This window comes from Nicotiana tabacum, chromosome 9 (genome assembly GCF_000715075.1).
Source record: "Nicotiana tabacum cultivar K326 chromosome 9, ASM71507v2, whole genome shotgun sequence".
Classification (NCBI taxonomy): Eukaryota; Viridiplantae; Streptophyta; class Magnoliopsida; order Solanales; family Solanaceae; genus Nicotiana; species Nicotiana tabacum.
Window position 1 is genome coordinate 29505966 of NC_134088.1, and position 13244 is coordinate 29519209.

Below are 13244 nucleotides of genomic sequence, written 5' to 3' on the forward strand. Positions count from 1 at the left end.
ACAATGTATAATAATGATATAATGTGTATTTAAAATGTGAATCAAAATATATAAATTTAAAATACATATTATATAAGTTTAAAATGCATGTCATATAAATAGTATAATAGTGAAATAATTTTTATACAATGTATAATAATGATATAAGGTGTATTTAAATGTGAATTAAAATATATCAATTTAAAATACATATGATATAAGTCAAAAGTACCAAATCTAATAATGCAAAAATACACAATATATATATACTAGGAAAGTTTATAAAAGAGGGGAAGACTCCTTCGAGAATGGGGATATAGAAAAAGAGGGGGTGGTGGGAGTGGGGGGGGGTTATCTTTGAGAGAATGAGTGAGGAATTGAAACATATTCCTTAAAAGTGAGATACTAATCCCACAATTTGTGGAATTAGTATATTTGAGAGTCCGTTTATTGCTTAATCTGCGCATAAAATTTGAAACATGTTATACTTGTAAAAAAAGGCTATTTATGGAATAAACAAAAGGTAATGTTATTAATAAAAATATTATTAAATAAAAGATTATCCGTGTAAAAATCTCAAAATTGAACAAAGTCGCATTATATAATTATGAGATTAAATCATGGCCTCTTTTAGCATAATATATGTCTTCACTTATTAGCTTTAGCGAAAAGAAGTTTATATTTTGTACGTTTGACGTATTGTTCTAATATACCAAACAATGTGTTTTTCCCCCCTTGTTTGAGGAGTTAAAAGTGAAAGACGAGCAAATAACCCTGCAATAAAGAATCACAGTTATTTCCATCCCAAAAAGTGCCAGCCCTGTATCACAATTGATCCCTACTCCCAGGCAAATATCAAAACCACTTTTGTGACTTACTGTTCGACAGTAGTACTACCAGAAAAACCCAGCGAACCGAGACACTCGAAAAAAGAGGCAGACTGAGCAGGAACGAGAAATTGGCCCACCCTCCTCCAACACAACTTCCAAGTATCATATCAACAGAAACTATTGATCTACTATATATTTACTTCTGTATCTACACCTAGCAAACCCATTTAATTTAGACGAGGGATCTAAGAAGAGCTTGACAATATCTAATTGTTACAAAAAAAAGCAGCCCATAATGATACCATCATCGATACCAAACAATAGGAGTAGATGTGCTGTGGGGTGGCGGTGGAATCATGCAGTGTTGCTGTTGCCACTGATGCAGCCTTTCGTTCACGCCAGCATCGATAGCAGTCCTTTGTCCAGCACTGACACTGTTGTCTCCGACATCCATTGTCACCCCCTCCATATCTTCAGCTTCCATCATATCCAACACATCAGCTTGGCCTAGAACCTCGTCTCCTTGTGATGAAGAAAGCTGAGATGGAACCCAGGGAACAACTGCTAGACACCCTTTAGAAGAACCAGATGAGTTCTCATCTGCATTTTCATCACCGGCACGTCTCAAAATACAAGATTGGCTTCCCCATAAGACTGGATCTGTACAGCACATACAAGCTGGTTACTGGTTTTGAAATTTTTAATGCCAAACCAAAGTTCAGCAGGAACCAAACAAAAATAACAATGAAAGGAACAACATAGTAAACCAAAAAGATGTTAGCTACTGCAAAGTAATGATGTGAAGTTAACTTATATGTGCAACATACTTCCTCTTTCCGCACAGACCAATATCACAAACACCATAAATACGACCTACTAAGACTAAGGATTAGACAAGCTAGTCCTCTGCCTCGTCCGACTTTACTTAAAGAACTATCCTTTAAATTGCTGGTTTAAGAATAAAGGAGTTCACATTCTTCATGTAACTAAAGGAAGAAACCAGTACTACAATAACAGTAACAACAACCCAGTATAATCCCACTAGTGGGGTCTGGAGAGGGTAGTGTGTACGCAGACCTTACCCCTACCCTGGGGTTGAGAGGCTGTTTCCGATATACCTTCGGCTCCCTCCCTCCAAGAACTCCTCACCTTGCTCTTTGACTGACTCGAACTCACAACCTTCCGGTTGGAAGCGGAGGGTGCTCACCACTAGAGCAACCCACTCTTGTCCCAGTACTACAATAACAAAAGCCAAAAAACGATATCCCTTATTCTGTAGCAATTTTTTATTGTTAATATCACCACATTTGTCTCCCCATAAATGAAGTAGAAGCAAGAAATTACTCATTTTCATCCATTGCCCAAATAGTTCATGCAATAAACTTCTACTCACAAAAGCCTTCTTAACTCTCTCTGCTCAAGTTAATTAAACTACCATTTCATGCTAAAAACATCAAAAACTCTACGAAGGAAGAAGAGTAGAAAAGGGGTGCAATAAGCTTGATTTGCGTTTCTAGTGGTTCTTTGCTTACATACGATAAATGCACCTCTAATTGATATTTTGTATCACACAATGTCAAAATATCCAAAGAGAACTAAATAGAAAACTATGTCACCAAACAATAAACTAGATCCAAAGCGCAGAGAACAGAGATCTGACACTTACTTTTGAGCCCATTGGTGAACTGAGGACTCACTATAATAGAAAAATTCGAAGGAGATTGCGCAAAGGGTGTGTTCATGGATTTGAAGTGCACAATAGCCCTCTCTTCATTCTCAGGCACACTAGGGGTAATCACTGGACCATTTCTCCCTAGATTCCTACCATTGATTCCAAAGCTTTGATCAGTAGCTGCTTGCTCAAAAGCTATAGGCGCTGACTCTTCTTCAGCCTCTTCAACTATCCGTTGCAACTCCGCATCCTAAGCAAAATGTAAATAAAATCTTTTACACTGTTACAAACACAACAACCAACCATATAGCTAGTGGCGGAGCCACATGGCTCCAAGGGGACACCCCCTTCGCCTGAAAAGTACTCCGTTTAGATAGGTAAAAGTTATTTTTTCTTATATATACTATGTATTGAATCCCCTTAACTTAACTTCTTTAAATTTTGACACCCTAGCTCCACTACTGCATATAGCTACTCGAAGCAGCATATTTTACGCCCAAAAGAAGTGGCGATGGAGTACAAATTAAGTGGTACCAATCATGAATTTCTCTAAGCTTTAAAGAAAAGAACTTCCTCCATTTCAATTTTTCGCTAAGCTTTAAAGAAAAGAACTTCCTCCATTTCAATTTATGTGATCTACTTTTCTTATTAGTCCGTTCCAAAACGAAGGATACATTTCTATATTTGAAAACAAATTAACTTTAAACTTTTTATTTTACCCATTTCAATTTATGTGATCCACTTTCCTTATTAGTCCGTTCCAAAACGTATGATACATTTCTATATTTGAAAACACTTTAACTTTTAACTTTTAACTTTTTATTTTACCCATTTACCCTTAACCAAATGGCCTCCGAGCCCCTTAAACTTGTACCCAATTTTAAAACCGATATATGAACTCTCCATTTTTCCATTTGAACACTTATACTTGACAGAATAACTAGTAATTAACACATTTGACCATTGACTATGCTTATGTGGCGGTAGCTTATCTTACGTGGACAAAGTGCGTGCAAGTCACATTCATATGTCGCGTAAATCTATTAATTTTCATTAAAAAGACTGTTCTTCCCATTCTCCCGTTCCCCTTCCCCTTCCCCTTCCCCTTCCCCTCCCCCCTTTCTTTTCCCATTATTCCCGTCCATCAAATTTTTTCTTAGTTCTTCCTAATTAGTCCATTCCCATTTTCGTGTTCCTGTTCCTTTCCCCCTTGCCCTCCCCCTCAGTTCTAGTCCACTAATGAAGTCTAGCATTTTTTTTTCTTCACCATTTTTTTCTTGTGTATGCTCCTTCAAATTTCAACAGAGATAATAAAATTATCAACAATAGAGCTCAAAATATATCACATCCAAATGTGAATTTGGGCGTAACTTTCGCCAGCAAAACAAAACAAAAAGGCAAAAGGGATAGCGGGTTTCGTTGCATTCATGGGGTCCAATCATACCCATTGTTTCTGATTTTACCTAAGTTGCTCGCACTCTTCACTTTCAGTGCCGCACCCGTGTCGACACGACGTGTGTGTGGGTATGGGTGTGAGATCCGTGTCGGATCTGGTCAACCGATTTTGGGTACTTTGACCAAAATCAACGGAGAAATTTGGGACAGATACAATAATTTTTGAAAACAAATCAAAAGCTAGGGTGATATGCAAGAAAATGGAATACTCTGTATATATAAATTTCTATGTCAGCCCTTTTCCTTTTATCTCCTTCTAAAATTCTACTCTTGTTCAATATTTTCTCCTTCTCGGAATACTTTGTAAGTTTTTCACATAATGTCTCATAATTTAACCATATTTTTATAACTTTATTTTTAAATAATTGAATTATTTTTAGCCAAATCCCCGCACCCGTATCCGTACCTGGATTCGTACCCTCCGAATCTTTAAATTTAGATCATGAAAGATCTAACCTCTAGATCCGCACCCGTATCGGACACCCGCACCCGAGTCCGAGCAACTTAGGATTTTACAAAAGGCTAGCAAATGCTTTGAAGAGCAGAAGAGTAATTTTTCTTGAAGTTGTAGTGATTTTTCTTTTATTTTGACATTGGGTTTCAGAATTGGACTCTGATTATTTTTTCTTTCCTTAATGTTTTTCGATTCTGATTTTTTCGACATTGGAAGTCTTTCACCATTGAAAATTGTGGCTGGGCGGGGAAAGTTCTTCTACCATAGCTATGGTGAAGAAGAAAAGAAGGGAAAGACAAGAAAAAGTAGAAATTAATAAATTGGTTTTGAAAAAAGATGGGACCCACAAATTACAAATGTCAAATAATAAATAATCTGAGAATCTGACGTGGTATTCATGTCGGGCAATTAAGATTCACGCTCGAGGAAGGAGTTTATCATAAGTATTGTTATGATTTGAGGTGCCAAAATGGGAAAACTGAGAGTTTTTATATCGGCTTTAAAATCTTATCCAAGTTTAGGTGGCCCAGAGGCTATTATGACCAAATATTATAGCCCACAAAGCTTTTATCATTTAAGCAAGTTTGAATTTTTTTCTTAAATACCGTGCCGAATCAAACTAAATTGAACGAATGGAGATACTTACAGCTACTGCATCACCAATTTTGAATGCTTGCAACAGAATAGATATATCTTAGAACATACTTAAGCTTCTTCTTTATAAATCCTAGATACTATTACATAATAAGAGAAAGAGAACCTATCATCATTTCAACAGAAGTAAATAGAAACGAAAAGACTAACTACACTACTTCTGATATCCTAAAACCAGCAGGACAGGGATTAATTAATTTTGAGTTGAACAAATCATTAATTCAACATATTGCCAATTTCAAGGAAAAAGAAACTAATTGGCGAGAAAAATCAAATAAATGAAGAAAAAATAGGATGAAACTTTACCAGGCGACGGATTTTTGTGGCGGGAGAGGAAAGGGAGAAATCGTTGAAATCATCATAAACATACTCAAAATCCTTCCTTTTCATCTTCAATGTATAGTAATTCTCCATGTTTTCTTTCAATTTTCAAAAGAAGAATCAAATTTCTGAAAGATAAACACTAAATTTGAGATTTTCCCTACTGATAATGAAAAAATTGCAAAAACAGGATAATATTTGGAATTTTGGTGGGTGAAAGTGGAAAAGGTTAGAAGATTAGGAGGCGTTAGTTATAGGGAGAGTAATGGAAGCTTGTAGCTTTGAGCTTTCATTTTTTTCTTTTTTTCTTTTTTTCTTTTCAGAAACTTTCAGCTCTCTCTCTCTCTCTGTCTAGATTTCTCCGGAAGTTGGGAGTGGACCCATAGGGAATCTTGCTAGGTTTGCTAGAATGTGCCAAGATATCAACTATCAGATGTTTGTCATTGCTTCTTCCATCACTCATATCAAACTTGTCCATTTTATATGACACAATTTTTTTTTATAAATATTTTTTATTTTCTAATATATGCATAAGGGAAATACCAAAGTTATACGATATTTCAATAGAGAAAAATATTTTTTGAAGAGAAATATGTTAGGTAAAATATTATTCCGTTCGTTTCATTTTATGGAGTAGCATTTGAATTTCGAGAGTCAAACAAGTATTTCTTTGATAGTGATCTTTTTATATGTTGTTCAAATATTTCGAGTTGTTAATTATTATTACTTATAGTACCTTTTATATTAGTTCGGAATGCGTAAATTTTATTTCAAAAAAAGAATTAAAGATTTTATGCCGTAATTCATAAGGAAAATTAAGAAGTTTGACTCTCGAAATCTGAATTGTACCACATAAGTTGGGACAGAGAAAGTAATTTATTTATTTTTATTTCTCATTCGATGCTCGATATTTGCATTAGGACCCCCAGCTAATTCAAAATTTCGGATACATATCAAGGGGAAGCACTCTCTATCAAGATTCTTTTTATTCTCAGTGTCCAAATTCGAGATATCAGTTAAGGGTGGGGGATCTTATATGTTCAGATTCGTAATTTTACCAGCACTGATAAGCTTAATTTGACTACACGGAGAATGTCCCTTTCAGTCGCCATCTTACTTCACGACCTTGACTAAGCTGCCTGTCAATTACTTTTTTATTCATCCTAAATCTCCCCTTTTTGATAGGTAACTAGATTAAGGGACGAACTAAAGTGTTTGCAATCGATATGAGTCACTTGAATATTAACCCTATGTTCAATACAAGAATATTTATGTTAATTAATTTACAATTAGGTTCATTAATCCTTAGATTATAAAATCTAGCCTATAACCATAGCAGAAATAAAAATATATGAAATAAATAATTGAAAGATATACTTAACGAGAATAGAAAGAACTCTGATAAATAATCTCCAATTTGAAAATACTAGTCTTCTTCCATGAACTACTTGAACTACTATAAAAATTGAAGAACAAAAATAATCTAAAGTAATAAAAGCAATAAATTTATGTTCCTACTATATTCTAAGCCACCTACTATCTCATTATGTATCTTTCTTTGCTTCTCATCCCCCTAAAATAAATAAAAAAATTGACTACTTTGGAATTTTTTAAAAAAGAATGTATACATGACTAATTCACCGTTGGCTTGTCTAGCGGCGACGTTGGGCACCATCACGACCTCGTCTTTGATGCACCTCACTTGGTCCAGGTCCCGAGTCTTCCTCTCTCTCACCTTATCCAGCCGAAATAACTTCTTATTCCCACCTCCCCCTCCCCCCCCCCCCCAGTTCCTCATACAGGCGACTAAACACCGTAGTCTTAGCCTCCGTCACCACCAACTGCGCCTCCTTCCTCGCTATCTTATACCTCTCTCTGTTCTCTCTCCTCTCCTCCTCGCTTGTGCCCCCTACTAACTTCAGGTTCGCTGCCTTCTTCGCTTCCACTTTGCCTTGGACTACTCTATTCCACCATCAGTTGCCTTCATGCCTGCCCGAGAAACCCTTCGAGACCTCTAACACCTCTCTCGTCGCCTCCCTTACACAGTTCGTTGTCATCGTCCACATAGCGCTTGCGTCCCCACTACTCCTCCAGGCTCCAATGGATGATAACCTCCCCTCCAGCTCCTGAGCTTTATCCTTAGTTAAGGCTCCCCACCTGATCCTCGTCTACTACGAGCAGACCTCTTCTTCCTCCTTATTATGATACCGATGTCCATAACCAAGAGCCTATGCTGCATTGCGAGAGTCTCACCCGGGATAACCTTGCAATCCTCGCACAAACCCCTATCACACCACATGAGGAGGAAATAATCAATCTGAGTCTTCGCCACCATACTTTGAAAAGTCACCGGATGTTCCTTCCTCTTCGGAAAACTAAAGTTTGCAATCACCAGCTCGAAAGCCTTCGCGAACTCGAATAGCGATTTTCCTCCTCCGTTCCTAACCCCAAAGCCGAAGCCGCCATGCACCTCGCCGTAACCACCAGCTGACGACCCAGTATGCCCATAATTAATTGTGTAATTTTAATGTGGCGTGCATAATCCACATTGATAAAGCAATTGGCTAAGTACAAGCAAACTAAGAATTTAAATACCAAGCTTATCCTTTAGTACAGTGAATGTTGTGCTAGCTTTTGTTTTCTTCGTTACTTAAAAGGATGAAAAACACACACATGAATTAATGGAAGGCTAAATGTGTGAGACGGATAACACTAAGGACTAAACGCGAAATATAGCAATTATTCAAGGATAAAAAGTGCTATTTATATGTAAATGAACAAACGAGTAAAATAGTGTATTTTTGTCCTTCTTTAACCTTACTATTTTTCATTTTATTTAAAAAGATTCATTTCTTCCTAATTAAGTGAGCCCAATTATATTTTTTATTTTTTTAACAATGTTGGGTTTTGATTTTATTAAAAGTTAAGAATAATACAAAGATTTGAGTTAAGTTGAGCGCGGTTAGATTATTGCTCATTGTTTAACCCATCTTAAACCAACTATTTGCCACCCTTATCAGCCCCTAGAGTTTTTAAAACCCTATCTCTTTCATGCTCTTACATGTGTGACCGGCCTCTCTTTCTCTCTTCTCTCTCAAGTACTACCTCATTTGCTCTAGCTCTCAAACGCAACTTTAGAGCCTTTCAAATCGCCTCTAATAATGTTGATTTCTCTCCCTATGGAGCTGAAAAGTTATATCTTTTTTTACCATGGAAGAGACAACTCGGAAAAAAAAGGAAAGACCTAATATGTTTTCTTGAAATGGTGAAAATTTTCACATTTTAATAAATTATATAGTTGTATACTGTCAAAACCGAGTTTGCCCTTCGTATGACTAATCGAGATTGGGACATGATAGACCGAGGCTCGACCTCGTGTAGAATCATAATGCGAAGAAGGGTCGCCGAGCTCGTGATCCAGAGACCGATCAAGATCGAGATCAGCCAAGATCAAGGTCGAGCAAAACAGAGACCGGTCAAGATCGAGATCGGCTAAGATCAAGATCGAGATCGGGCAAAATAGAGACCGATCGAGGCCGAGATCGGTCTCGATCGAGGAAAGCTTATCGAGCCAAAAAATAGAAAGTCGGAATATCCGCAATTGGGCGGGAATCACGACGCATATAAATGAGAGGCCAATTAATTAATCTATCATGGGATTCCTTACTGTATCTAAAAATTGTATTAAGAATAGGACATCCCCACTATATAAAGGGGGGTCTGATTATTGGTAAGGAGGACTCAATAAGATTCATAGAATACAAAGCAATACACTGCCTTTTCTTCTAGTTTGGATATTCAGTTACCTTGTTCTTGTATCAGGTACCCTCTATTCAGTTTGAGGGTGATAAAACTTGAAGGCTTAGACTAATTAATTCATTCGGTTTGTATTCATTTCTTTCACAGTTAATTTCGATATTCATTTATATATTTTCTCAATTTGTATCAAGTTATACCACGTATCCTTAGAACTACGTATAAATTCAATTGTCATCCGTTTTTCGGTTACAAATAGTGGTTTTTCGGATACAAATGTGGGGATAAGGATAATAGTGGTTATTTGATACAAATAACTGTAAAACACACTATTTTACGCTTGCTCTTCGAAGTATCTTTGATTTCAGGTTAAAAATGACGAAGTCTCAATTAGTGCCCCTACATATCGACAACGAATTTGGCCATCAAGGTGAGAATAACAACGTGACGCTCGGGGATGAAAGGCCACCCGTTGACCCCGTTGGGACTCGGGTCGTGGATCCAATTGACGTTAATTCACATGTGTCCATTGAAGTGAACCAACATTCTGGTCCCGAAAATAACATTCATGGTGGAACCTGATCTGCAGTTTGAAATACCCAAAATATTGGAGAAGACGGGATCAGCCTGCGAATGATCTTCGAAATGCTGCAAGCTCAACAGGTAGCGATAGCTCAGTTAGAGAGCCAAACCCAGGCACCGAGCAGGCCTGAGCCCGGTTCACCCTAAGAAGTCACCCATAGAACGGGGCCATTTGTAGTAAGGTCAAATGAGTAAGAATCGGGGACTAACCCCGAAATTATAAAGATGCTCGAGGAAGTGACAAAGCGGATAGAGTCAGGAGAAAAGAGGATCGAATCAAACGACAAGAAAGTGGAAACTTATAACTCCAGGGTTGATCAGATCACGATGGCACCACCAATATTGAAGGGTTTGGATTCCAAAAAGTCCGTACAAAAGCCTTTCCCCCCGAGCGCAGCTCCCAAACCGATCCCTAAGAAGTTCTGCATGCCCGAGATTCCTAAATATAATGGAACGACCAACCCCAACAAGCATGTCACCTCTTACACATGTGCCATTAAAGGAAATGATCTAGAGAACGACAAGATCGAATCTGTATTACTAAAGAAATTTGGAGAAACCCTATCAAAGGGAGCAATGGTATGGTATCATAATTTACCGCCTAACTTTATCTATTGTTTTGCCATGCTTGCAGATTCTTTTGTAAAAGAACACGCCGAAACCATAAAGGTCGAGACTAGGAAATCGGACATTTTCAAGGTAAGGCAAAAAGAGAACGCGATGCTAAGAGAGTTGTATCTCGTTTCCAAATGGAACGAATGGATCTGCCACCGGTTACAGACGATTGGACCGTCCAAGCTTTCACCCAAGGACTAAATGAACGAAGCTCAGTGGCTTCACAGCAGTTGAAGTAGAACTTGATAGAGTACCCGGCTGTTACCTGGACAGATGTACGTAATCGATATCAATCGAAGATTAGAGTCAAAAACGACCAGTTGGGGGCCCCTACTGGATCCGTTACCAAAAGGGACATCGACCGAGAACCGAGGTTGAACAGGGATCGATACCAGCCGTATAATAGAGATCGTAGGGAAAGCGGACCAGGGAAAAACTCCATACGAGGTGAAAGGAGAAGTGATCAAGGCCAAGGGTCTCGAGGGCTGATAAGCAAGAATGGTTTTGACAGGCATACCGGACCTAAGGAAGCACCGCGATTGTCGGAGTATAACTTCAACATTGATGCATCCACCATCGTATCGGCTATCGGACGCATCAAAGATACTAAATGGCCTCGACCTCTGCAGACCGATCCATCTCAGAGAAATCCTAATCAAGTTTGCAAGTATCATGGAACCCATGGCTACAGAACAAAAGATTGCAGGCAGTTGAGAGAAGAAGTAGCCCGGTTATTCAATAAAGGGAACCTTCGAGAGTTTTTAAGTGATCGGGCCAAGAATCACTTCAAACTCAGAGAGTTCAATAGTCAAAACGAGCAAGAAGAACCGCAACACATTATTTACATGATTATCGGAGGGATCGATGTTCCCCAAAGGCCAGTGTTAAACGCACTAAGGTGTCGATCGTAAGGGAGAAGCGATCTCGGGCTCAGGATTACATACTGAAAGGAACCTTGTCCTTCAACGATGAAGACGCAGAAGGAATCATGCAGCCCCATAACGATGCACTGGTAATATCTGTACTCATGAATAAAACTCAGGTTAAGTGTGTGTTAATTGATCCAGGTAGTTCGGCCAATATCATTCGATCGAGGGTCATAGAGCAACTCGGTCTACAGGATCAGGTTATGCCTGTGGCCCTGGTACTAAACAGATTCAACATGGCATGTGAAACTACTAAGGGCGATATAACTTTTCCAGTAAATGTGGCTGGGACCATCCAAGAAATGAAGTTTCACGTGATCGAGGGCGACTTGAGGTATAATGCCCTGTTCGGGAGACCATGGATCCACAACATGAGAGCAGTACCCTCAACCCTTCACCAGGTTCTAAAATTCCCAACACCAGAGGGAATCAAAACAATCTACAGGGAGCAACCCGCCGCAAAGGAAATGTTTGTTGTCGACGAAGTGATTCCGATATCGTCACTCTCATCGACAAAGGAGTCAAATTCGAAGGAAAAATAGGAGAGCAAATAGCAATCACAAATGTCGGCCTCGACCCAACTAGAAAAGCAGGAGTCTGACGAAGATGGAGATTATGGGATCCCTCGATCCTTCATAGTCCCCGATGGTACTGACGCTACCAAATCAACGGTCGAAGAGCTAGAGCAAATCACACTAATCAAACGATTGCCCGAACAAAAGGTATACTTGGGCACGGGGTTAAATCCCGAGCTCAGGAAAAAGCTTATTGAATTTCTTATAGCTAACATGGACTGTTTCGCTTGGTCCCATCTTGACATGACATGGATCCCACCGGAAATCACCACCCATAGACTAAGCTTGGATCCGAAGTTCCATCCAGTGAAGCAAAAAAAGAAAAAAAGACCCCAGTCCGAGATCAAACATGCTTTCGTCAAAGACGAGGTAACCAAGCTTCTTAAAATTGGGTCATCCGTGAAGTAAAATACCCCGAATGGTTAGCAAACATAGTAGTAGTCCCTAAGAAAGGAAACACGCTTAGAATGTGTGTAGACTACAAGGATCTAAATAAAGCATGCCCCAAGGATTCTTTTCCTTTGCCTAATATCGATCGCATGATCGATGCCACGACCGTCCACGAGATCCTCAGATTTCTCGATGCCTATTTCGGGTACAATCAAATAAAACTTAGCCCGGATGATTAAAAAAAGACCTCGTTCATCACTAAGTATGGTACCTACTTCTATAATGTAATGCCATTTAGATTAAAAATGTTGGTGCCACTTATCAACGCCTAGTAAATCGGATATTCAAAGAACAAATAAGAATATCTATGGAATTTTATATTGATGACATGCTAGTTAAGTCCCTGCGAGCAGAGGACCATTTAAAGCACTTGCAAGAAACTCTCAGTATATTGAAGAAGTACAATATGAAGCTAAACCCGAAAAAATGTGCATTTGGGGTCGAGTCAGGCAAATTTCTCGGGTTCATAGTATCTAATCGAGGAATCGAAATCAATCCCGACAAGATCAAAGCTATCGATGGCATCATAGTGGTAGACAGTATAAAGGCCGTGTAGAGGTTAACTGGCACATGGCCACCCTGGGGCGATTCATCTCGAGGTCCTCCGATAAAGGCCATCAATTTTTCTCGTTGCTAAAGAAGAAAAATAATTTCACATGGACCTCGGAATGCTAGTAGGCCTTGGAAGAGGTTAAACGGTACTTATCTAGCCTGCCACTACTTCACACACCAAGGGCAGACGAACAACTTTACTTATATTTGGCAGTATTGAAGGTAGCGGTAAGAGGAGTCCTAGTCCGGAAAGAACGAGGTACACAATTTCCCATTTATTATGATAGCTGAACCTTAGGTGAGGCCGAAACTAGATATACCCACCTAGAAAAATTGGTGCTCGCTTTGATAAGCGCCTCTAGGAAACTAAAACCATACTTTCAATATCACTCCATATGTGTTGTAACAACTTATCCACTTCGA

The 13244-nt window shown here is 38.8% G+C and overlaps 1 protein-coding gene across 1 annotated transcript; it reads right to left on the minus strand.

The window, feature by feature from the left end:
* Positions 1-737: 737 nt before the first annotated feature.
* On the minus strand, positions 738-5714 carry LOC107778771 (uncharacterized). The gene is made up of 3 exons (XM_016599073.2): positions 5351-5714; positions 2476-2731; positions 738-1469 (listed from the first exon to the last, which is right to left on the minus strand). Exons 1-3 carry the CDS (start codon positions 5456-5458, stop codon positions 1114-1116), a joined length of 720 nt encoding a protein of 239 aa, XP_016454559.2. The 5' UTR covers positions 5459-5714; the 3' UTR covers positions 738-1113.
* Between the last annotated feature and the right edge of the window lie 7530 nt (positions 5715-13244).

Bases quoted from the DNA above. Each gene is read 5' to 3' on its own strand.
- LOC107778771 (XM_016599073.2), bottom strand. From the start codon at position 5,458: ATGGAGAATTACTATACATTGAAGATGAAAAGGAAGGATTTTGAGTAT. The intron at 2,732-5,350 runs GTAAAGTTTCAT...CATTTTGCTTAG, and splicing joins CCACAAAAATCCGTCGCCTG to GATGCGGAGTTGCAACGGAT. The intron at 1,470-2,475 runs GTAAGTGTCAGA...TGTGCTGTACAG, and splicing joins GTTCACCAATGGGCTCAAAA to ATCCAGTCTTATGGGGAAGC.